Source organism: Diceros bicornis, chromosome 13 (assembly GCF_020826845.1).
Source record: "Diceros bicornis minor isolate mBicDic1 chromosome 13, mDicBic1.mat.cur, whole genome shotgun sequence".
Classification (NCBI taxonomy): domain Eukaryota; kingdom Metazoa; phylum Chordata; class Mammalia; order Perissodactyla; family Rhinocerotidae; genus Diceros; species Diceros bicornis.
Window position 1 is genome coordinate 8,726,558 of NC_080752.1, and position 25,280 is coordinate 8,751,837.

At 38.1% G+C, this 25,280-nt stretch overlaps 1 protein-coding gene across 5 annotated transcripts in view; it reads left to right on the plus strand.

Moving 5' to 3' along the window:
* Positions 1-25,280, plus strand: part of MAST2 (microtubule associated serine/threonine kinase 2) — a 229,384-nt gene that overhangs the window by 34,408 nt on the left and 169,696 nt on the right. For all 5 annotated transcript variants that reach the window (XM_058552290.1, XM_058552292.1, XM_058552294.1 and 2 more), the window contains exons 2-3: positions 6,117-6,264; positions 9,513-9,655. In XM_058552290.1, the coding sequence (XP_058408273.1) occupies positions 6,117-6,264; positions 9,513-9,655 (291 nt within the window). The remainder of the gene's footprint in view (positions 1-6,116; positions 6,265-9,512; positions 9,656-25,280) is intronic.

Below are 25,280 nucleotides of genomic sequence, written 5' to 3' on the forward strand. Positions count from 1 at the left end.
ATACTTTTAGGTTTTATAGTTAGATTCATGATCCATTTAGAATTAATTTTTGTATATGTTTTGTTTGATATGCTTGAAGTATGGGTCAGGGTTCATTGTTTTTGCATATGGATATCAAGCAAAGGCTTTTGATAGGGATTAAGAGAATGGACTTTGATTAGTGTGACATGTGGGTTTGGCTCTTGGTAGGGTAGGTCAGGAAGAATCTGCCACAGGATGTAGAATTCTCTTCACTTACTGCATTACCAGTTATAAGGGATAAGACAACTCTTCATGAGAATTAACCTAGATTTTAGCCCTGATAGACAAGTTTTTAGTGTGTAGACTCCTGTTTTCAGCTGTAAATCCTTTGCCTACTTCGAATCCTATCCTTAATAGTGTGGTACAGTATAAGCACAACACTAGCCTTGTGGGTAAAGTTAACCTGAGATTTGCTTTGGCCTTGTAAGGGAGGAGATGGTTCTGAGCCGAGAGGGAGGACTCTGAGGACTCCCCGGGCAATAAATAGGCAAAATAGCCACAACTCAGTACTCTGAATTAAAAGAGAAAGCAATAAGCTGTTAGAGTTGGAAGGCACATGTACAAATTGTGTACCTTTTTTTTTGACAGTTGAAATTTACATGACATATGTTAGATATATTTGTTTTTTCTTTTTTTACATTTTTTTTTTTTGTGTGTGTGTGAGAAAGATCAACCCTGAGCTAACATCCGTGCCAATCCCCCTCTTTTTGCTGAAGAAGACAGGCCCTGAGCTAACATCTATTGCCAGTCCTCCTCCTTTTTTTTTTTTCCCCTTTTTCTCCCCAAAGCCCCAGTAGATAGTTGTATGTTATAGTTGCACATCCTTCTAGTTGCTGTATGTGGGACGTGGCCTCAGCATGGCCGGACAAGCGGTGGATTGGTGCACGTCCGGGATCCGAACCTGGGCTGCCAGTAGCAGAGCACGCGCACTTAACCGCTAAGCCACGGGGCTGGCCCCCTAGATGTGTTATTGTTACAGTATTGCTACAGCAGATAAATACAGGTTATTTGTAATTTCCAGTGTGCTAGCTATAATTCTGCCTTTTAAAAAAAAGTCACTTAAGAATGTTGTAATACATGTGAATTGACTTTATTGTAGTGTTTACTAAGAACCTGCTTTCATTTCATTAAGAAAGTAAACTGGTTGCAAACTTGAGTACTTTATTATCAATTTCAAATAATTTGTGATACAATCCTCCCAACTGATCAACATATCTGTGTGTTGATGGCATTATATTGGAAGTTATTGATCTAGTCTTGTGGTTCTCAAACTTGAGAGTGCTTCAGAATCACCTGGAGGACTTGTTAAAACACAAATTGCTGGTCCCCTCCCCCAGACTTTCTGATTTAGTAGATCTGAATGGGGCCTGAGAACTCGCATTTCTAGCAAGTTCACAGGTGTTGCTGATGCTGCTGGTCGGGGGACTGCATTTTGAGAATCATTGCTTTAGGCCAGCTTTCACCTTACTTTTTCAATATTTCTATTGGAACAGTCCATTTCTTTTTAAGGTGTCCTATTCACTGTTAGATAGTTTTTCCTTTTACCTAAACCTGCTTCTCCTTCTGTTGTTTTCATCCAGTAGTTCTAATTCTGGCTTCTGCAGTAAGAAGTTTACTCTCCTGTGACATAGGAGATAGCCCTCATGTAGTTGAGGAGAGTTATTCATGTCTCCTTTGTTTCTTCTTTCAGGTTAAATGTTTATAGTTCCCCTTATACTTTTTGGAAAAGTACTGTAATTTGTAGTTATGTTAATATTTACTCTTGCCATAGCAGTGTTTTATTTGTAAACTTGTTTCTCCTTTTGTATTTTCTGGCTTGATAAGCATACCACCCAAACCAGAAACCAGGAAGTCATCCTAGGCTCCTTCCCCTCGTTAACTCCCTATTTTGCTTAAGAATCCTTTGATTGTAGAAATGTTAGAAGCCAGTTTGATCTAGTTTAAGCAGAAAGGAAGAGCTTATTATAAGGGTACAGTGGTATCCCATTGAATCTGCAAACATGTAGTTTGACTGGACCTCGTAAGTGATTAGAAATGGGAACTAGAAAACTGCAAGGAGTAAGTTAGCATGGAAGTTAGTAAGGAAGTTCTACTTCTCATGCCCTTTTTCTTTCTCTCTTAGGCTCTTATGTCTTTGCGTCATTCTCCTATCCTGTCTGTTAATGACTTGAGTAAATTCAATAATGTTCTGCTGTTTTAAAAAGTTCAGTCTAGTTGAGCAAAAGAAGCAAGACACAGAACAGTTCATACTGAGTAATTCCATTCATATAAAGTTTTTCACTTTATATAATCTATTCTGTTTGAAGCCTGCCTAGTGGTTACCCTGGAGGATCTGGGGTAGTGACTGGAAGAGAGCACAGAGGGCTTTCTGGGGTGCTTGGTTATGTCTTTTTTTTTTATCTTGATGCTTGTTAGATGGATATGTTTAACTTGTGAAAATTCATTGAGTTATATGCTTAGATATGTGTACTTTTCTGAAATGAGTAGTATACTTCAGTAAAAGTTAAAAAGACATTCTAGTTTAAAAGTTAAATTTCACCACACATATACGGACAGCTAATTTTCGACAAAGGAACTAAGAACATACAATGGAGAAAGGAAAGTCTCTTCAGTAAATGGTGTTGGGAAAACTGGACAGCCACATGCAAAAGAATGAAAGTGGACCATCTCCTATCGCCATTCACAAAAATTAACTCAAAATGGATCAAAGACCTGAAGGTGAAACCTGAAACTATAAAACTCATAGAAGAAAATTTAAGCAACACACTATTTGACATTGGTCATAAAGGAACCTTTTGGGATGACATGCCTACCCAGACTAGGGAAACTAAAGAAAAAATAAGCAAGTGGGAGATTATCAGATTAAAGAGCTTCTACAAGACAAATGAAATCAGAATCAAAATGAACAGACAACCCACCAGCTGGGAGAAAATATTTGCAAAACATACATCTGACAAGGGGTTAATCTCCATAATATATAAAGAACTCACACAACTGAACAACAAAAAAACAAACAACCCGATCAAAAAATTGGCAGAGGAAATGAACAGACACTTCTCCAAAGAAGATAGACAGATGGCCAATAGGCACATGAAAAGATGTTCAACGTTACTAATCATCAGGAAAATGCAAATCAAAACAACACTAAGATATCACCTCACGCCCGTTAGAATGGCTATAATCACCAAGACAAAAAACAACAAATGTTGGAGAAGATGTGGAGAAACAGGAACCCTCATACACAGCTGGCGGGAATGCAAACTGGTGCAGCCTCTATGGAAAACGGTATGGAGATTCCTCAAAAAATTAAAAATAGAAATACCCTATGATCCAGCTATCCCGCTACTGGGAATCTATCCAACGATCCTGCAGTCAACAATCCAAAGAGGCTTATGCACCCCTATGTTCATTGCAGCATTAGTCACTATAGCCAGGAAGTGGAAGCAACCCAAGTGTCCCTCGACTGATGATTGGATCAAGAAGATGTAGTATATATATACAATGGAATACTACTCAGCCATAAAAAGACAAAATTGTTCCATTTGCCACAAGATGGATGGACCTGGAGGGTATTATGTTAAGTGAAATAAGCCAGAAAGGTAAAGACAAACACTGTATGATCTCACTCATATGTGGAATATAAACCAACACACGGACAGAAGAAAACTGTATTGTGGTTACCAGGGGCAATAGGGGTAGGGGGTGGGCACAAGGGGTGAAGGGAGACATGTATATGGTGATGGACAAACAAAAATGTACAACCAAAAATTTCACAATGTTATAAACTATTAAAACATCAATTAAAAAAAGTTAAATTTCGTATCCAATTTAGTTTATAGTTTCTTCCCTTTGCAAGGTATTGACAGGAGAGACTTGGAATAAGAAGGGGCATGATCTGCTTTCATTTTTCCTCTCCTCAATTTTCTGGCTTCTTTTTTTTGGTGTGTTATTATAGAGAATAGGGAGGTTGAAAAAGATATGACTTCCTCTTAATTGGTGCTGATCTAGTCCTCTATTGGTTGTTGCTCTTTTCCTGGCTAAGACTGTTCATACGGCGTAGCAGGCATCCAAATGCTGGCTCTCTCACGTAGCTCATTTCTAAGTTATTTTTGGGATGGGACCTTTCCCTCTCCATATTGCCTTCATATAGGATATTACTTCAGTTTGATATCTTCCAAGGTCTCTTCACTTCCCTCCACCCAAAGCTTCTTGCTGGGGGTGTCGCTTCTGTGAGTGGCCAGCCCTTTTTGGTGGGTTACCAGCATTAGTGGCCAAACCCTGCTTCCTTGGTGCTGTTTCATCCTTGACACGCCAAATGGTGGGAATATAGGCTGCTTCCCTGCTGCCTTCTCTTTTTGCATTTACTACTGCTTCCAATTCTCCTATCTCCCTGCTCACTCCTGTCACAGTTGCCTGGACATATCAGTTGCTTTAATGATATAATGCCTAAATATCCCCCCTTATCCTTTTATCCATTTTATTCTTTTATCCATTTACTTCCAATTTTAAAAATACTTTTCATTCTCTCTTCAGTTATTTTTCTTCATTAACTTCACTCTTCTTGTTATGCTTGGGCATTTGTAAATTATATTTTGGGTAGCCACCACCGATCAATATAAGTACTTTCCCGTGTGAACCCACCAATCATAGTATATGACCTTAGAGGGTTTTTGTTTGTTTTTTTGATATTTTCTCAAGGACATAGACATATTTCCATTTTTTTCCCCAGACATTTAGTATTTCCATGGTACCAGTTACTTGAGTCTTGTTTTTCAAATGGCAGGTAACATAGATTTCAGTTATGTCTCCTTATGCTTCTCATTTTGTCTTTGTATTGTCCAGATCAGTTTGATGTGCTACTTATCTGTGTTTGTTGTAGCTTCCTTCAGTGAAATATAAAAGATATGCCTCATTTGCCTTATTTTTTTCAAAATAGTTTCTTATTTAATGCTGCTAATTAGGTGGGTGTTTGCTTCAGGATTTCTGAATCTTGATGATATGTTGGACACTGCTTTACTGAGTAAGGAGGAAGAGGATTGGGATGGGGTGGGATGGGCTAGACTGAAATAAAGGCGAAGGAGAGGCAATGTCAATATTTCATATTGTTTGTATTTTCTCCATAGTACTTTTATACTTTTTCATTGAAAACATGTATTTAGCTCCTATTATACTGTCAACTTAAAAAGTAAATTGGCCAATTGTTTTATCTGCAAAACAAGTTTATTTGGGAATAGCCAGAAAAATTCCAATTTGGGATATGGCAGACCATAGGCAAATCCAGAGAAACAAAGGAGGGGGTTTGCTTTTATAGAGGAAAAGGAGGAGTTAGGGGCTGTAATAAACAAAAAGTCCATTGGAGGAAATTGAGAGTTCAAAGTATAGAGGCTTCCCATTGGTTGGGGTGCTACAGTCTCTCATTGGCTGGGCTGTTGCTGGGTGGGGAGAGAAACCTTCCTTCCTCCTGCTGGGTAGTCAAGTTGCAAACACCTTCCTTGTCAGAGATGCTGTGCAAACAGCTCTTCCTGTTTGGAGTAATTGACAGTGTAAGATAGGATGTGAGAGCTTCCCCTATAAGCCTCCCCAATTGTAATTTAGTTGAGGTTTCCTTTACTAATTTTCACAATAGACATATAAAGAAAGCTCTAAGTTTTATTTTAGCATTATTGAATGTTGGAAGTATTTCTAACTTTGCATAACAGGTAAGGAAGGTCTGTTACGTATGATTTTTGAAAAACCAAAATATGCTTTTCTTTACTGGATATAGGAAGAATGTGAATAAAAGAAAAGTAAATAAACATTACTAGACATGTATTCATTATGAATAATACATCTCATCAAAATGTCTTATTATGTCATTTTGTGAACCTCCTCCCCTATTTTTCCTTTGGCATTTTATAAACAGTGTCCCACACCCTTCATAGCATACCCAAAGAGCTTTTACTAAGAAATATGTTTCTGCCTTTAGCTATTGACCAGGAAATATAAAATTTCGGCACTTTTTAACTGTAGTGAATGTTGTAGAGATGTTTAATATACAGTCTTTTGCTTTCAGAAAAGACATTAAAGAGTTTTGTGTTATTTTTTTCTCTTTGAAGGATGTGATAACTGGACTTAGTCCCCTGCTCTTCAGGAAGCTCAGTAATCCTGACATATTTTCATCCACTGGAAAAGCTAAACTTCAACGACAACTTAGTCAGGATGACTGTAAGTTACGGAGAGGAAGCCTGGCTAGTTCTTTGTCAGGTAAGTATCTAATTTTGCTTTTGAAGAAATGTGAGACTGTGTTGTCAGTTTTTAAGGATGTATCAACTGATGTGGCATCTTGACAGCTTTCTCTCTGGTGGTAGTCTTGTACAGAACACTTACGGGTAAGCCTGTCTTCCTCTCTTGACTACTTCCTCATGGCATCTCTGAACGCTAACCTCTTGAACCTGCTAGATATTTCTTGGTTGACCCCTGTCACTGGTTATTCCCTTTCAATCTAATTTTTGCTCTCTGCTCACTTCTCTACACTTCACATCCTTTGCTTCTTTTGATCTTTTTTTCCCCATTTCCAAAACCCATTCTAAAGCCCATAGTGCCTCCCTTCCTCCTCCATAGAAAAGTCTTAAAAAATTCAAGGGGAAAAAATTATATAAGGAAATCATGGTCCAGATAGAAAGCAATTACAATGAAGCATAATTTTAAGCCATCAATAGAGTATGAAAAAGAGAGAATCCATTTGACCTCAGCTAAAATTTTTGGATTAAAATTTTTTTTTTTAAGCTTTCTTTTGTTTCTGAATCAACTCTTTTTCTCTTGAGCACCTAACAACCAGAATCCATTGCTTTGCCCTGAGACGCTAAATCCCTTCTATCCTGTGAGGTAATTGCCTGGCTACTGGGTGGTACAATGTGGGAATGTGGTTGTATTTAACTGTTTTGTCTATAGATTTTCAGTTAATTTGATTTTAGCCTTACATCTTACTTTATGTCCTCTTAGGTGTCTTGTATTTCTGAGTGCTGAACTTATCTGAGATTTTGCAGGGCAGCCTCATATCCCATTTAACTGTTGCCTCCTCTATGCTTATTATACGTGTGTGTTTCTTTGCCCAGTTCCATTGGTGATGACTCACCTATGTGCTTTAGATTTTCCCCAAATTTTGATCATCCCCTCATAGTTAGTCTCGCTCTCTCTAGTTATAGCCTTTATTTTACTTCTTTATTCTCATTTTAATGGAGTTTCCTGGGGGACAAAAGATAAAAGTATGTGCTCAGTGAGCCATCTTTAACTTGGAATATTTTATACGCTAGCCTCTTGAGTCATTGTAAGAATAATAATTAGAATTTTTAAGAAGTGTTCTTTTTTTCTAAGTTACTTGTTTACTAAAGGGCTACTTGCTCCATTTGTTCATATTATTCCTTCTGTTTTATGTTGTTTGTTTTCCTACAATTCTCGGCAATCCTTGGTACGCTTTGAGCTCTGACTAGTATATGTCCAAAGGGTTTCTTCTGCAGTTATGTAAGCCTCTTTCCCCAGCAGGCCCTTATTTTGAAGAGAGATAGAGATATGATACTAGCCTTTGTATATGTGGATAGGGTAAGTTAACAAACTAGCGTTCCTTTAGAACATATAGATGAGGAGTAGGCAGATCATCTGGAGAACTTGGCAACATTTACAGAGGAAGGAAAGAAGTCAGGCGGGGTCTACTCTGGGCTTATGGAAATTTTGAGTAGAGAACCATTATTATTATTTTTTGTGGAGGGTTTTATGGAAATCCTTCTACGTACAGCGTATATTTGAGAGCAAACTTGAAAGATAACTCGATTTTTAAAACATATTGCATGTTTCTGATTAAAAAAGTAAAAAATGCCAATTATAAAAAATTTGAGTATAAAAACACGCATCATGTCAGAGTGAAAAGTACTTCTTAATCTTTACTGTTTTTTTGTCTCCCTCCCTTCAAACCATTTATATATACTCCATTATATTTAAGTATACATTAAAAATTTTATATAAATATACACCAACTTTTTTATTTTAAAATCAAAATTGAGATCATATGCTGCATACTTCCTTTCTCCTTTTTTCACTCAACGGGAAATGTTGAACATTTTTCTATTGACTACGTGTTAGGCTGCTTCATTATTTTATTTTTTAAATTAATTAATTAATTAATTAATTATCCCCCCAAAGCCCCAGTAGATAGTTGTATGTCATAGCTGCACATCCTTCTAGTTGCTGTATGTGGGACACGGCCTCAGCATGGCCAGAGAAGCGGTGCGTCGGTGCACACCCGGGATCCGAACCCAGGCCGCCAGCAGTGGAGCGTGTGCACTTAACTGCTAAGCCACGGGGCCGGCCCTGCTTCATTATTTTTAATGGGTTTAGTATTTCATTATTTGTAGATATTATAATTTCTTTAACTTGTAATGAATATTTATCTTATTTCCACTTTTACTGTGGTGAGCACTGCCTAGGTGAACCTTCTGGTCTACTATTTTCTTTTCCTTATACTACATTCCTACAAGTGGAATGCTGGGTCCAAACATATTCAAATTAAAATTTTAATAAGTTTTGCTAAATTATCCTCCAAATAAATTGCAGTAAAAGGGTATTTTGTAGCAAAATCGAAACCAAAACCTCCTTTTGCTCACACCATTATCACAGTGGATATTTCTATGGCGAAGAGAATTTTGCCAGGAAGAGGAAGGGTTTTCAAGTGAATTGGGTGGTGAAGATAAAGCCAGGTGAAGGTGCAGGGCATAATATTGAAGTTGAGGGAGTCAGTGGGTATGGAAAAGAGTGGAAGAAGATAAGGCAAGGAAGATAATCTGGATTTATGGAGGATCTTTTTAGTATTTTAAAGGTTTGGCTTAATTCTTTAAACCGTAGGGAGTCATCAGAAGTTTTTAAGGAAGGGAATGACATGACCACATTTGTTTTGGTTAGATCGCTAGCAGCAATGTGAAGAATGGTGTGAAGGAAGAGGTTGAAATGGGACTTGCACCTCAGAAAGTCATTGCAATTCTAGAGACTCAGTCTTTATCAGTGACTCTCTTGTAGTCTTTCAGTGGGATTAAGGCAGTCAGTCAACCTGGACTGAACATACAGTCTGGCGAGAGCACTATAGAGACCTAAGGGCCAAACTTGTCTAGGGAGAAGCTGTCAGCTCTACTCATGTTGCATTGAGTTGGTGAGAAACTAAATAGGATGGAAGGGGCTGGAAAACTCTCAGCCTGCTAGGTTGGGTGTCAAGGTCGGGGGCTGGCTTGGTGGTGGATATTACAGAGAATTTAAAACAGTCAATTCAGTTCAGTATTCCGCTTGCAGTTCTCCTCACCAGCAAGACAGCTGGAATTTTTATGGGGCTACAAATTCTAAAATGGATATGGAGGAACTACACTTTGTTTTTTATCAATATACTTTTGTCCACTTGATACCATTTTATGTTTTTAATTTGTTAATTAATAAGTAATTACAAGTATATTTTCCAAATCTTGTGTTTGAAGGTAAGCAGCTGCTCCCGTTGTCCAGCAGTGTCCATAGCAGTGTGGGACAGGTGACTTGGCAGTCTTCAGGAGAAGCATCAAACCTGGTTCGAATGAGGAACCAGTCCCTTGGACAGTCTGCGCCTTCTCTTACTGCTGGCTTGGTAAGTCGTAATAAAGATGGTCCCTTGCTCTGTGAACAAATCCTTGATTGTCATTTGTCATTGCCACATCTGTTATTTTCCTTTTTAGTGTTTGGATAGTTTAATTTCTCAAAGTGAAGTATAGAAAAAGAATGGAATTTGAATATATTCTGATTGCTCTCTCATGCTGTCACTGGTACTGTTTATGTAGTGAGAGTTAAGAAAAAGATTCAGTCTCATTGTAACTTTAATGAATAAATTTCCTGGGAAAGAGCTCTCTTACAGAAATGATTCTAAATCTTGTGAAATTGTGTTGCTTCTGTGTACAGCTCTGTGGTACGCATATTTAGTACATGAGGATAGGGAACATGTTTTGCACATAGTGGGCACTTCAGTATATATGGGATGAAAGAATGAGCCTTTTTTTTTGTCTAGGTTTTGTGAGATAGATAGGACCTAGCAAAGGTTAAGCTGTGTAGTCTGGACAGGTTGTTTTCTGCCTGCAAGTGCATCTTGTACTCTGCCCTCGGTAGCCCTGCCTCTTCATTAAGGCACCCATTGACTTTCTGCTGATCTCACACTCTTCCCTCTATCCATAGGACAAGGCACACTAGTAGTTTGCAGGGTACAATAACAGAGACTTGTTCCTATTAAAATATAGTCTCATCTACTCTTTGGGATTGTAAGTCTTTTGGGTTGGCATATATGGAGTAGAAAGCTTTGTCCATTTGTCCATCCTGGGAAGTGGGGAGAGGGGAAGATGTCTTCTTACAGCAGGTGAGAAGTTAACTTTTGGATCAGAAGGTTTCCTTATATAACCTGAAGTTTGTGACTTTTAGGCCACAGGGAGAATCAGGATTATTTGTGGAACTTCTTTCCTCCTCAACGTTTTATTTTGAAAATTTCAAATCTACAGAAAAATGGAAAGAATGATACAATGAATACTCATGTAAACTTAATTAGATTGACCAGTTTGGTTGTAACTTTACATTTTGCCACATTTGTTTTATCTGTGTGTATGTATATATATTTTTTCCTGAAACATTTCAAAGCAAGTCATGAACATTATGATGCCTCATCCTTAACTATTTCTCCTAAGATCAAGGACCGTTTCCTAAATAACCACAATATACCATCAGATTCCTAGAAGTTAAACATCAATTTAATAATAGCATCTAATATAAAGGCCATATTCAAATTTCCCCACTTGTTCTCAATGTGTCTGTTAAAGCTCCACCTCTCCCACATTTTATGTATATAGATCCATGTACCATCATAAAGATTTTAATCCAGTGGGTCTGGGGTGGTTTCAGGTATCTGTATTTTCCTTAAAGCATTACACCTAATTCTAACATGCACCCTTTTGAGAACTACTGCCACTAAGGTAAAGCTGAATGTTTCATTTTAAGGTGGTGTGTTGCAGAGGGAATTCCTGGACTGAGGTTGCTAGAGTCCTAGCCTAGGCCAACTGACATAGAGTATTCCTAAATTACTTTTTTTTAAAAAAGCTTATTGAGATATAATGCATATATGATGCAATGCACCCATTTATTTAAACTGTGCAATTCAGTGATTTTTAGTTTATTCAGATACATGCAGCCATCACTGTAGTCAATTTTAGAACGTTTTCATCACTTTAGAAACAATCCTTGTACCCTTTAGCTGTTACTTCCTTATCCTCCCATACCCCTAGCCTTATGTAACCACTGATCTTTCTGCCTCCATAGATTTGCCTATTTTGTACATTTCATATAAATTGAATCATACAATATGTGGCCTTTTGTGACTGGCTTCTTTCACTTAGCATGATGTTTTCAAGGTCCATCCATGTTGTAACATGTTATCAGTACTTCATTCTTTTTTATTGCTGAATAATATTCCATTGTATAGATATACCACATTTTGTCTGTCAGTTGATGGGCATGTAGGCTGTTTCTACCTTTTGATTACTATGAATAATGCTGCTATGAACATTTGTTCACAAATTTTCATGTGGACATGTTTTCAGTTTTCTTGGGTATATAACCTAGGAGCAGAATTACTGGGTTGTATGATAACTCTATGTTAAATTATTTGAGAAACCGGCAGACTGTTTTCCGAAGTGGCTGCACCATTTTGCATTCCCACCAGCAGTGTATGAGGGTTTTGATTTCTTCACATCCTCATCAGCATTTGCTGTTGTCTGTCTTTGATTTTAGCCATGCTGTTGGGTCTGAAGTGGTATCTTGTGGTTTTGATTTGCATTTCCCTAATGACTAATGACGTTGAGTATCTTTGCATGTGATTATTGGCCATTTGTATATCTTCTTTGAAGAAATGTCTGTTCAGAGTCTTTGCCCATTTAAAAAATCGGATTATTTATCTTTTTTATATATGGATTTGTAAAAGAATTACTTCTTTAGACCTGAATCCAGTTACTTCTCTTCTCCCAGGGATCTGCCTTTTGTTTTCTCCTGTGTCTTTCTTTTCTGAGCTATTATTTACTTACCTTGGTAACCTCAGGCTGGTTCCTCCCTTTCCATTCTCCTACCTAAGGATTTCCAGTTGGATATTTTATGTTTGGTGGCACATTTGCTAGTTAATATTGAATATCTCTTCGTGCTTTGATTTACTTCATACTGGAATATATCTTGATGCCACCCCAGCTTCTGGCTGTTATATTTCGGAATACATCTGTCCTACAATGTATTCTAGTTGTTAATAGAGTTATGGCTATATCCAGTCAGCCCTCTGTATCCGCGGGTTTCACATCTGTGGATTGAATCCACAGATGTGAAACCCGCGGATACAGAGGGCTGACTGTATTCCTTGTAGTACGCCCTTTAATACAATATAAGCGGTCCGGCCCCGTGGCTTAGCGGTTAAGTGCGCGCGCTCCGCTGCTGGCGGCCTGGGTTTGGATCGCGGGCACGCACAGACGCACCGCTTCTCTGGCCATGCTGAGGCCGCGTCCCACGTACAGCAACTAGAAGGATGTGAGGCTATGACATACAACAATTTACTGGGGCTTTGGGGGGAAAAAAATAAATAAACAAGATCTTTAAAAAAAAAAAACAAAACAATATAAGGGACCTGAACATCCACGGATTTTGGTATCCACGGGCGTTCATGGAACCAATCCTTTGCGGATACTGAGGGACGATTGCATAGTATATAGACCCACGTCTCCAGAGAATTTTTGGGTCAACAAGATTCACATATAACAAAACAACCAATTTTAAAATAATAAAACGTAACAGTAAATGAAATGTTGATTATGATTTAAAAAGTTACCAAAAGGGGACAAGAATTGTGCTGGGTATAATTATTGGGGAGGTTAGACTTGACCAGAGTCTGGAGAATGGATAGTCAAAAGCCTTAATGTAGCAGATATTTTCATTTTGAGGCCATCTAGGTGATATGTGTTTATGAAGAGATTTTTAGACTTCTCCCTCATTTCCTCGTATCTATTGAGAGGATTTCTCTGAAGGTTCATATTCCCCATATATGTAGAGAAACCATGATTCCAATTAGTGGTTTCCAGGGCATGTTATAAAAAGGATCATACAATTGTATTATTATATTGTATGTTCCTAGAGATGGGGAAAAACTTAGATGACATCTTGTCCAAGATTAATTATTTGTCTTTAAAAATAATTATATATAGTTAAAATCTAGTTATTATAAAAAGTGACATAGGAGAATGACCTCTGGATTAGAAGTTAGAAGACCAAGCTGTATCTCAGCTATCTGAATTTGAGTAAAGGCTAAACTTATCTGAGCCTGTTTTCTCATCTTTGACATGAGGTTAATTCTTGCTTTGCTTTCTCATGAATATGTTAAGTAGTATCTACAACTTTGATTTTTGTCTTCTGTACTTCTGACATAAATCCACTTAACTGTATCACCATGTGTAAGACTCACTCCAGGGGGCTGGCCTGGTGGCGCAGGTGGTTAAGTGTGCGCGTTCCACTTTGGATGCCTGGGTTCGCAGGTTCGGATTCCGGGCGCGCACCGATGCACCGCTTGGTAAGCCATGCTGTGGTGGCATCCCATATAAAGTAGAGGAGGATGGGCATGGATGTCAGCTCAGGGCCACTCTTCCACAAGAAAAAAGCGGAGGATTGGCATCGGATGTTAGCTCAGGGCTAGTTCTCCTCACAAAAAAAAAAAAAAAAAAAAGACTCACTCCCCCTGGTCATTCTGCCTTTCCCTACCTCTAAACCAGTTCTGTCTTGGTTGTTCCCTGTCTTGATAAATAGCACCATCACCCACCCAGTAGCCCAAAGCCAGAGTCCTGGAAGTCCTTTTTGACCCCTCCTCCACCCTTCCTCCCCATCCAATCACCCAGTGAGCCCTAGCTCCCAACATCTCTAGGTGGTCTACTTTTTTTCACTACTGATGTGGCCCAGTCTAAGCCACATTTGCAATCTCTTACTTAGATCATTGTAGGGGCCTCATTACTGGTAACAATGTATTCAGTCTTCTTCCTTTCCAGGCCATTCCCTACTCTAAAGTCTGTTCTTTCAAAAACACAAATCTGATCATGTCTATTCTTCTTTCTTTTAGTTTTATCTTTCAGTTTTTTTCATTTGGTTAATATTTATCTGGCACCAAGGTTTAGCCATTCACTTGATTAAAATCTTTTCATAGCTCTCTATAACAGTTATTATAAAGTACAATAATTAACAATTATTGAATGAATGAGTTTTCACTGAGATTAGCAAAAGAGGAATGAGGAACTGAGACAAGAGACCACAAATGGAAAAGTTAGACATGGATGCTTTTTCTTTGAAATCAGTCTTTTGGATTCAAGTAATTTATACTGAGGTTGGCCTAACCAGTGAACTGTACCGAATATTGACATTTTAACAGGAGGGCTGTACATCCCAAGAATCTTTTAATTGGTAGAGTTTGACTGGTTCTCCAAATATACTTTTGGGATTCTTTCTTTATTTTGTTGGCAGACATTGCCTTTACAGGAATGATCATTTGCAAGGAGTGACTCTTTCCATCTTCATGTTTCTAGTCTATGTGTAGCATTTTATCTGGCACATAGTAAGCAATGTATAATTACTTATTAAAGGAGCAAAGACCTTTTTGGAATACCTTTGCTAATGTTACAGCTGGATGGATTAATACTTGTTGAGGTATAATGTCTGCAAAAGAAGGTTGATTTAATGTGTCAGTACCAGCCTGAAATGATGTCACACAGACCTCTATTCTTGTTCTTGTCTTAATCATCATTTTTATCAACTTCTTGGATAAAGGCGTAGAAGGAGTGCTTATCACATTACGCTGATGGCATGTTTCCCATGTTGAATGATAAATTCAGTCAGAGCCTCACAAACAGAAATGATAGTTCAAGAAGAACCAGCAAAATGAGATTTAGGGGACAGCCCGGTGGCGTAGTGGTTAAGTTCATGCATTCCACTTCGGTGGCCTGGGGTTCACTGGTTCGGATCCTGGGTGCAGACCTACTCACCGCTCATCAAGCCATGCTGAGGTGGCCTGCTGTATAGAAGAGCTACGACCCTACAACTGTGATACACAACTATGTACCACGGCTTTGGAGAGAAAAAAGAAAAAAAAAAAAAAAGTGGAAGATTGGCAACAGATGTTAGCACAGGGCCAGTCTCCCTCAAAAAAAAAAAAATGAGATTTAACAGAGAGAAAAGTAAACTTTGAAAAACCAAAGCTCAGAACTGGATTTAACTTTGAATATAAGTCAAGTTCCAGAACATTTTCATCACCCTAAAAGAAAAACCTCTATCCATTAAGCAGTCACTCCCCATTCCACCCTTATACCAGCCCTGGCAACTACTAATCTGCATTCTGTCAAAATGGATTACCTATTCTGGATATTTCATTTAAATGGGAGTCATATAATATGTGATCTTCTGTGTCTGGCCTCTTTCATTTAGCATGATGTTTTTGAGGTTTATCTGTATTGTAGCATTTATCAGTACTTTATTCCTTTTTATGGCTGAATAAGATCCCATTGTATGGATACACCTCATTTCGTTTATCCGTTATTTATCAGGTGTTGGACCTTTGGGTTGTTTCTACCTTTTGGCTATTGTGAATAGTGTTGCTGTGAGCATTCATGTACAAGGGTGTGTTTGGGTTCCTGGTTTTGGTTCTTTTGGGTATTTACCTAGGAGTAGAATTGCTGGGTCATTTGGTAATTCTAGTTTTAACTTTTTGAGGAACCACTAAGCTGTTTTCCACAGTGGCTGCATCATTTTGCATTCCCACCAGCAATGTATGAGAGTTCTAATTTTTCTACATCTTTGTGCTAATACTTGTTATTTTCTTTCTTTTTTTGTGAGGAAGATCAGCCCTGAGCTAACATCCATGCCAATCTTCCTCTTTGTGCTGAGGAAGACTGGCCCTGGGCTAACATCTGTGCCTGTCTTCCTCCACTTTATATGGGACGCCACCACAGCATGGCCAGACAAGCAGTGCATCAGTGCACTCCTGGGATTCGAACCCGGGCTGCCAGCAGCGGAGCGCGTGCGCTTAACCGCTATGCCACAGGGCCGGCCCCTTTTCTTTTTTTTTTGATTATAGCCATACTGGTGGTGTTAAGTGGTATCTCATTGTGGCTTTGATTGTTATTGTATTTTTTACTTAATGATATTCAGAACTTTTTTGAGGTGGCATATGTAGAGTATGCTTTTAAAGTAATTAAAAATCCAAGATACTATTTAAACCTTTTCCAGTAATTCTTGATTGTTATGATTATTCTTTAATTTTCACATATGACTTCAAAGAGAAACACCTCTAGATACTGGTTTACCTACATTTATGTTATAAAGAGATTCCAAACTCAGCACCTTCCCCTTTCCGTCTTACCTTTCTGCAGCTGTGGCTTTGCAATTTCTACTTTGAGAGTTTGAGGTAACTATATCTATATCTTAATCAGTTTCATTGAAGTATAATTTACCTAGAATAAAGTTCACCCATTTTAAGTGTGCAATTTGATGAATTTTCACAGATGTGAACAGTTGTGTCACCACCACCACAATCATGATACAGATATAGAAAATCAAGGTATAGAAATTTCTGTCACCCCAAAATGTTCCATTATTCCCTTTGCAGTCTATTCTCTCCCCCGAACCCCAGCTCTTGGCAACCACTGATGTGCTTTCTATCACTGTGGTTTTTGCCTTTTCTAGAATTTCATATGAATGGAATCATAACAGTTTGTAATTTTTTATGTCTGACCTCTTTCACTTAGTGTAATGGTTTTGAGATTCATCCACGTTGTTTTGAGTATCAGTAGTTCCTTTTTATTGCTGAAAGTATTCCATTGGAATGGGTATAACAGACTTTGTTTATCCATTCACCAGTTGGTGATCATTTGGATTGTTTCGTTTTTGCCTGTTGTGGAGAAAACTGCACTGAAATTTCATGTACAAGTAATTGTGTGGACTTATGCTTTCATTTCTGCTGGGTAAATACCTGGGAATGAGATTGCTGGGATGTATGATAAGTGTATGTTTATTTTTATAAGAAACTGCCAAACTGTTTCCCAAAGTGGAATTTTTGCATTTTCACCAGCAGTTGCTCCACATCCTTGTCAGTAATAGTATTAGTTTAGTTTTAGCCGTCCTAATGGGTGTGTAAGGTTAGCTCATTGTGGTTTTAATTTGCATATCTCTGGTGACTAATGTGGTTGAATTACTTTTTATGTGCTTATTTGCCATTCATGTATATTCTGTGATGAAGTGTCTTTTCAAATCTTTTGTCCATTAAACAGTTTTGGGTTATTTGTCTTCTTATTATTGAGTCTTAAGAGTTCTTTATATATTCTGGATACAAATTATGTATCAGATATATGCTTTCTAAATATTTTCTCCCTGTCTGTGGTTCATGTTTTTTTTTTTTTTTTTGTGAGGAAGATCACCCCTGAGCTAACATCCATGCCAATCCTCCTCTTTTTGCCGAGGAAGACTGGCCCTGGGCTAACATCCGTGCCCATCTTCCTCCACTTTATGTGGGATACTGCCACAGCATGGCCTGACGAGTCGTGTGTTGGTGCGCGCCCGGGATCCAAACCTTGGCCGCCAGCAGCGGAGCGTGTGCACTTAACCGCTACACCACGGGGCCGGTCCCAAAAATGCCGTCTTTAAAAAAAAAAGAAGAACAGAGTTGGAGGAATCACCCCATTTGATTTTATGACTTTCTGTAAAGGTTCAGTAATCAAGACAGCGTGATGTGGTGTAGGGATAGACAGATAGAGCATTGGAACAGAATAGAAAGTCCAGAAATAGACGGATGTGCCAAGGTAATTTAATGGGGAAAAGATGGTCTTTTCAACAAGTGGTGTTGGCATAATTCATGTGGGAAAAAAAAGAACCTTGACTCTTACCTCGTGCTATATAAAAAAATTAACTTGAGATGAATAATTGACCAAATGTAAGAGCTAAAATCATAAAACCTGTCAAGGAAAACATAGGAGAAAATTTTTGTGGTTTTGGGTGAGGCAAAGGTTTCTGAGAACACAAAAAGCACAAGCCATAAGAGGGAAAAAAATTTGACTTTATCAAAAAGAAAAATTTTTGCTCTTGAGTGCTTATTTTTAATGGAACAGAGACGAAGTGTGTCTACAAGGGGGTGGAATGGTGAGTGTCATGCAACATTGTTAAATGTTAAAGAGGTATGAATAGGTTTTGTTGTTTCTTTGGAATTTAAAAAAATATCACTACCTTCTTTGGAGCTAGAAATCCAGAAGTCATGGTAAGTGATATTTACAAACAACTGCTATGGGCTTACCCATTAATTTCTACTTTTTGAATTCCTATTCAAGAAAATATATTTGAATGAAATGATTGTGAATGCCTTCTACTTTATAAAAGAAGTAAATACTACCTCAGGCTGTAGACCTGTGTCCCATGTCCATGTCCTGCCACTTAGTAATCATATATCTGTAGGGAAGTTGCTGAACCTCTTTAATCCTCTGTTTTCTCATCTTTACCATCAAGGTAATTATAGGGCTTTCCTCATAGAGTTATTGGGACAAAATGAGATAATCCATGTAAAATAATATGGTGCCAGGTGCTGGCCTGGTGGCATAGTGGTTAAGTTTGTGCGCTCCGCTTTGGTGGCCCAGGGTTTGCAGGTTCAGACCTGCGTACGACTTATCAAGCCGTACTGTGGCGGCGTCCCCCGGCGTCCCATATAAAGTAGAAGAAGATGGGCACGGGTATTAGCTCAGAGCTAATCGTCCTCAAAAAAAAGAACATGGTGCCCTGAGCTCAGGGCTAATCGTCCTCAAAAAAAAGAACATGGTGCCAGATTTGTCGTTAAGTAAGAACTAGATGTTAATCTTTTTTTGCATGCCTTTAGGTACTTTAAATAGTTGTAGTAGCAATTACTTATAACATAGCTTATACTCATGGAAAACTGCTGGATTAGGTAAAAGAGAATCAAGAAATAAGAATGAATTCCAGTTTCCTACTTTGAGAGATAGATTGTGGTACCTTTATTTGAAATTGGGCATACAGGGAAAGGAACAGGTTTGGGAGGAAATTAATGAGTTCGAGTCTCAGCATAATGATGACAGGTCATCTGGTGTAGATATCCTTTTAAAAATAATTATTGAGATGAAATTCACGTAACATAAAATTAACCATTTTAAAGTGAACAATTCAGTGGCATTTAGTACGTTCACAATGTTGTGCAACCACTGCCTCTATCCAGTTGTAAAACATTTTCCTCACTCCAAAGTAAAACCCCGGTACCCATTAAGCCTTTCTCCACCCAGCCTCTGGCAACCACCAGTATGCATTCTGTCTATGGATTTATCTGTTCTGGACATTTCATATAAATGGAATCATACAATATATGACCTTTTGTGTCTAACTTTTTTCACTTAGCATAATGTTTGGAGGGTCACCCACATTCTAGCATGTATTGATACTTCATTACTTTTTGTGACTGAATAATATCCCCTTATATGTATATAGCACAATTTATTTATCCATTCATCTGTTGATGGACATTTGGGCTGTTTTCACCTTTGGCTGTTGTGAATAGTGCTGCTGTAACGTGTGTACATATACATGTTTGAGTACCTGTTTTCAGTTCTTTTGGGTGTATACCTAGGGGTAGAATTGAGAGGTCATGGTAATTCTGTCCATTACAGACAGACATTACAGACATCACTGGGGTCTTTAACTTTTTGAGGAATTGCCAAACTGTTTTCCACAGTGGGTGCACCATTTTACATTCTCACCAGCAATGTACAAGGGCTCCAGTTTCTCCATATACTTGCCAACACTTCTTGTTTTCTGTGTTTAAAAAGTTATTAATTTTTTATTATACTATCCTGGTGAGTGTGAAATGGTATCTCATTGTGGTTTTGATTTGTATTTCCCTACTGACTAACAATATTGGGCATCTTTTCATGTACTTTTTTTTGCCATTTCTATATCTTCTTTGGAGAAATGTCTATTCAATTCCTTTGCCCATTTTTAAGTTATGTTATTTGTCTTTTTGTTGTTGAGTTGTAAGAGTTCTTTATATATTCTCAATACTAGACCCTTATCAGATACATGATTTGCAAATATTTTCTCCCATTCTATATTTGTCTTTTCACTTTCTTAATAATGTCCTCTGATGCATAGAATTTAAAAATTTTGATGAAGTCTAATTTTATCTGATTTTTTGTTTAGTTGCTTGTGCTTTTAGTCTCATATCATTCATAAGAATCCATTGCCAGATTCTAGGTCATGAAGATTTACTGCTATGCTTTCTCCTGTGAGTTTTATGGTTTTAGCTCTTATACTTACTTGACTGATCCATTTTGAGTTAATGTTTGTATATGATGTGAAGTAGGAGGGTCCAACTTTATTCTTTTGTATGTGGATATCCACTTGTTTTAGGTACCCTTTTAATAGTTAGAAATAGACACGGAGAATAAAGGAGATCAGTTTCAGAGCTATAGATAGGGAGTTGGAAGCTGTGGATTAAATCATCCTGCAAGAGAGTACAGAGAATGAAAAGGAATGTAGGGGAGCATGAAAAATTTATATGGGAAAGGGCGAATAGTATAAGGTAGTGAAGTTTTCAACTTAGTAAGACTTACAGGAGTTTAGATTAAGCGCATTCATTGCCTGTTAACTTGAAAATTGCTATCTTTTCCACTCTTGGTTTCTTCTTTTTTGTAAGAAGACCATGTTTCTAATGCCATCTAGTGTCTTTTCAAAGGTATGAAAGTAATGTTTCATAAAAGATTTTAAAATGAACGTTGGGAGATTTTCATGAGATTTAGCAGGATATTAGAAACCTAGTTGTTGGGGCCGGCCCAGTGGCGCAGGTGGTTGGGTGCGCGTGCTCCGCTGCAGCAGCCTGGGGTTCCCCGGTTCGGATCCTGGGCGTGCACCGATGCACAGCTTGGCAAGCCATGCTGTGGCGGCGTCCCATATAAAGTGGAGGAAGATGGCCACGGATGTTAGCCTAGGGCCAGTCTTCCTCAGCAAAAAAAGAGGAGGATTAGCAGAATGTTAGCACGGGGCTGATCTTCCTCACAAAAAAAAAAAAAAAGAAACCTAGTTGCTTATTTTCAAGAGGATCCTTAAGAGAGAAGTGAAATGACAGACTAGTTACTTTGCTTGAACAAATTAGGAGGTGAATTTTATCTTGGATTGTTAAACATTTTTATCATATCTTCTGTGATAATTTGTAAAGAACTTAAGGTGTACAGCCTTAAAAATAGTGGCTTCCATATTTTTAAGAGGCATTTAAAATTAAAAAATTTTTTAGATAAATTGGTTGATTGAGACTTTTGAAAGACATCTTATTGAATTTGTTGAGGGTTAGAATACATGAGAAAATGTTTATGTAAGTTTTCCACAAAGTGTCATATATGTAAAAAAACAAGTGGTGTTTTTAAAGCATCAGTTAAAAGTTATAGCTACAGGTTTTGTTTTTGTTTAAATCTTGTATAGAAAGTCTTTTTTTTTTTTTTTGTGAGGAAGCTCAGCCCTGAGCTAACATCCATGCCAATCCTCCTCTTTTTGCTGAGGAAGACTGGCCCTGGGCTACCATCCGTGCCCATCTTCCTCCACTTTATGTGGGACGCTGCCACAGCATGGCCTGATAAGAGGTGCATCCGTGTGCGCCTGGGATCTGAACCCGGGCCTCCAGCAGCGGAGTGCGCGCACTCAACCGCTATGCCACGGGGCCGGCCCCAGAAAGTCTTTTAAGTGAGCTATTAATGTCATGTAATGCTTGCATAGGTGTATTTAACAGCGCTGAGGAAGGATTGGAAAGTACTGATGTGGGGACATTCTGTCATGTAAACAAAGTAGAATTATTAGAGATATTTGAGTTCAGACAGAGAACTAATATTTACTAGACCCTACACCTAGTTTATTTTACATATATTCTCCTTTATTTTCTCAAGAACGTTGTGAGGTAGATAGAATTATCCTATTTTACAGGTGAAGAAATTCAGGCCTGCAGAGATTTGTTCATTTGTTCCTTCATTCCACAGATATTTATGAAGTACCCACTGTGTATCATCACTGTACCAGGGGCCTAGAATACAACAGCGAACAACACTAAGTCAAATTCTTTGCTGTAGGACAGTAAGTGAATGTTAGAGTAAGAATTCAAAACCAGGTCTGACTCTGAAGTCTGTTTCAAGACTTGTAAGTAAGTGGAGAGGAAAGTTTTTGGCAGGTTGGATTATTTGAATTGTGTTTTTTTGTGGATTTATTGATACTCAGTTTTATCAACTGTTCAGATATTGAAGATTTTGATTAAGATTACATATAGGGATAGGAGTTTTACATGGTTTTGTTTACATAAAATTTTCTCTACAAGTTGAAAGGAATTTCTGTTCTTTAGAGTATGCAAATAAAGATGAAAATATGTTTCATTTTATTCCATATATTAGTCAGGATCATGGCAGGAAACAGAACAAATTATGAGATTATAATAAACGGACATGGACAGGGTGTAGTGAAATGGCAACATACACATAATACCTTCTGCTTAATAATAACCTGATGCTGTTACCAAATGTAGGCTTGAAAGAGCGAGGGGAGGAGGTGATCCTTGGGAAACAAAGGGGGCTGTTGTAGAAGATGACCTGACAACTGGCATGGCTTGTGGTAGTGGGATGCAGCCAGCCTAACATGACCCTGCAGGGACCAACCCAGAGAATAAATTGCGCTCCACTCTCTCCCATACCCTCTTTTCTTTCTCTGGCCTCCTGTTGGTACTACCTATTGGCTGAACCCATCTGGACAGAAGAGGGCAAGGGAACCTGTTGACATAGTTCTTAATGATCCTGTGTTTTGAGGTACAGGGGGTGATCTGGAGGGGCAAACGGATGATATCATGTACTTGCAAGTTTTTTAAACATCTAGCTTATTTATACATAGTTTGGACTATGAATTACTGTATGTTAAATTATATTACTTTTTTTTTGTTGGTGAGGAAGATTGGCCCTGAGCTAACATCTGTGCCCATCTTCCTCTATTTTGTATGTGGGTCACCGCCACAGCATGGTTTGATGAGTGATGTAGATCTGCACCTGGAATCTGAACCCATAAGCCAGGGCCACTGAAGCGGAGCATGCTGAATTTAACCACTATGCCACTGGGCTGGCCCCAATTATATTGCAATTTTATTCAGATTCTGTTATTCCACAGTTCTCTGACTCATTAAAATATGTGTAAATATAGCATTTACTGTACCTTAATTTTAAATTTGTGTATATAAAATATAAGTAAAAGTTCTTTAAAAAAAGGAGATATAGCAGCAAATAACAGTTATTCTGTAAACTTTTCATTTAATAAATTCTATTTTCAAGTGGGAAATCAAAGCGCTTGATATGACTCTCTCAGAATCTTATGTGGAATTGCATATATTGTTCATTTTGCTTAGATTGTCCTGGTCAACTTCTGTGTATCCAGCTCAATGATTTCCTCCATTGTGAAGACTTCTGTGATTCTCCCATCCTGAACAGAGTTGTTTCACCTTATTTGTACCACAGTTAAACCTTATACAACCTTACAGTCCTTATTACTGTGTATAGGTGGTAGACTCCAAGAGCATGAATGAAGATTAAGAGTGCTTAAACTTGTTGCCAACTTTAGAAGATGCATTACTTTGGGCAAATTACTCTCTGTAACTCTTTTCCTTCTTTGTAAAATGGCAATAAAAATATATAAAGTAGTTATTCTCTTTTTAAGTATTAAATGAATTTGTATATAGAAAGTTCTTAGAAAAGTGCTTGGTGTATAGTAAACTCTAGTAAACATTAGGTGATGATATTATTGTGCACATTCTTTTCTCATTTGCTAGCCTTTGGGCACTTGCTTCTCTTTACTCTTGGATTCCAGAGCATAGCACAATGCATAGCATGTAGTAGGTTCTCTGTAAACATTTACAAAATGAATTGGTTTTGAGTGTTCTGATATCCTTGTTCCTTTAACATTTAATCTCTAAATTTCTGAATAACTGTTTTACTGTAAGGGTTATGAAGAGTGCTCTCAAAGCTTTTCTCTCTATGATAACATCTCTTTTTTTCTTTTTTCTCATAAAGTTAGCATTTGTAAATATTTGCTGGGACTCTTTGTAGAAGATCCCATCCATCAGTAGATTATAGGCTTCTTGATAGCAAGATTTGTTTCTTACAGAATTTTCCCCTCTTGTCACTGTCCCCTGCAACAGCCATGTAACGTAATATTTGCTATTTGTATGCAGTAGTTGAGTCAGTGAAGCTTAGGTGAAAATCAGTTTCTCTAAAAATCATCTGCTTATGGTATATGACTCAGGTCTTTTTTTTTAGCGTCCAAGGGAGTTGTCATTCCCCATTTTTGCAATGTGTCTTTTCTTGTCTGTAGAATGTCTAGAATACAAGGCTGGTTCAAGCATGTGAAGACTGGTAGCCTTAAAAGAGATGAATGTTAAGAAAGAATAGGGTGTAGAAAAGACTTAACAAGGCCTGAGACTGCTATACTTAGAAAGGCCTGCTTGCAAGATTGGCCCTTGGCTGGCATCTGGGAACTTGAATGGTAACAGTTTCCTACACTAATAAAGCTTTCCCTAAATGATAAGAGTGACTCACTGTGCCTAGACTGTGCAAACAATGTGAATATCTGCTTTCCTGGTAGTCTGGAATTTTGGTATGTCGTAGGCAAAGTGTGCCTGTGTAACCAGCTCCAATAAAAACTGAGCAGAGCCTCTGATGGACTTCTCTGGTAGACAGTATTTCACACATGGTGTCCCAGTTTGTTGCTGGAGTAATTAAATGTGTCCTGTGTGACTCCACTGGGAGAAACTATTGAAAGCTTGCCCCTGGTTTCCTCTGGACTTTGTCCCCATGCACCTTTTCTCCTTGCTGATTTTGTTTTGATTCCATTTACTGTAATAAGTCTTAGTCATGAGTACAAGTATATGCAGAGTCCTGTGAGTCCTAGATAATCGTTGAACCTGGGGGTGGTCTTGGGGATCCCTGACACAGGTAGTCTTTGAAGGGCTTGTGGAAATGGCCAAAGGTAATCCCCTCAGATTTACATTAATTGTGGGGGTTGAAAATTGTTTTTCGTGTAATTATCTTCATTTCATAGCACCTGAGACTGAGCCATCTCTTCCTCTACCCCTGTTCGCCCAGGAGCTGGCATTGTTTGCCTTTTACCCTGAG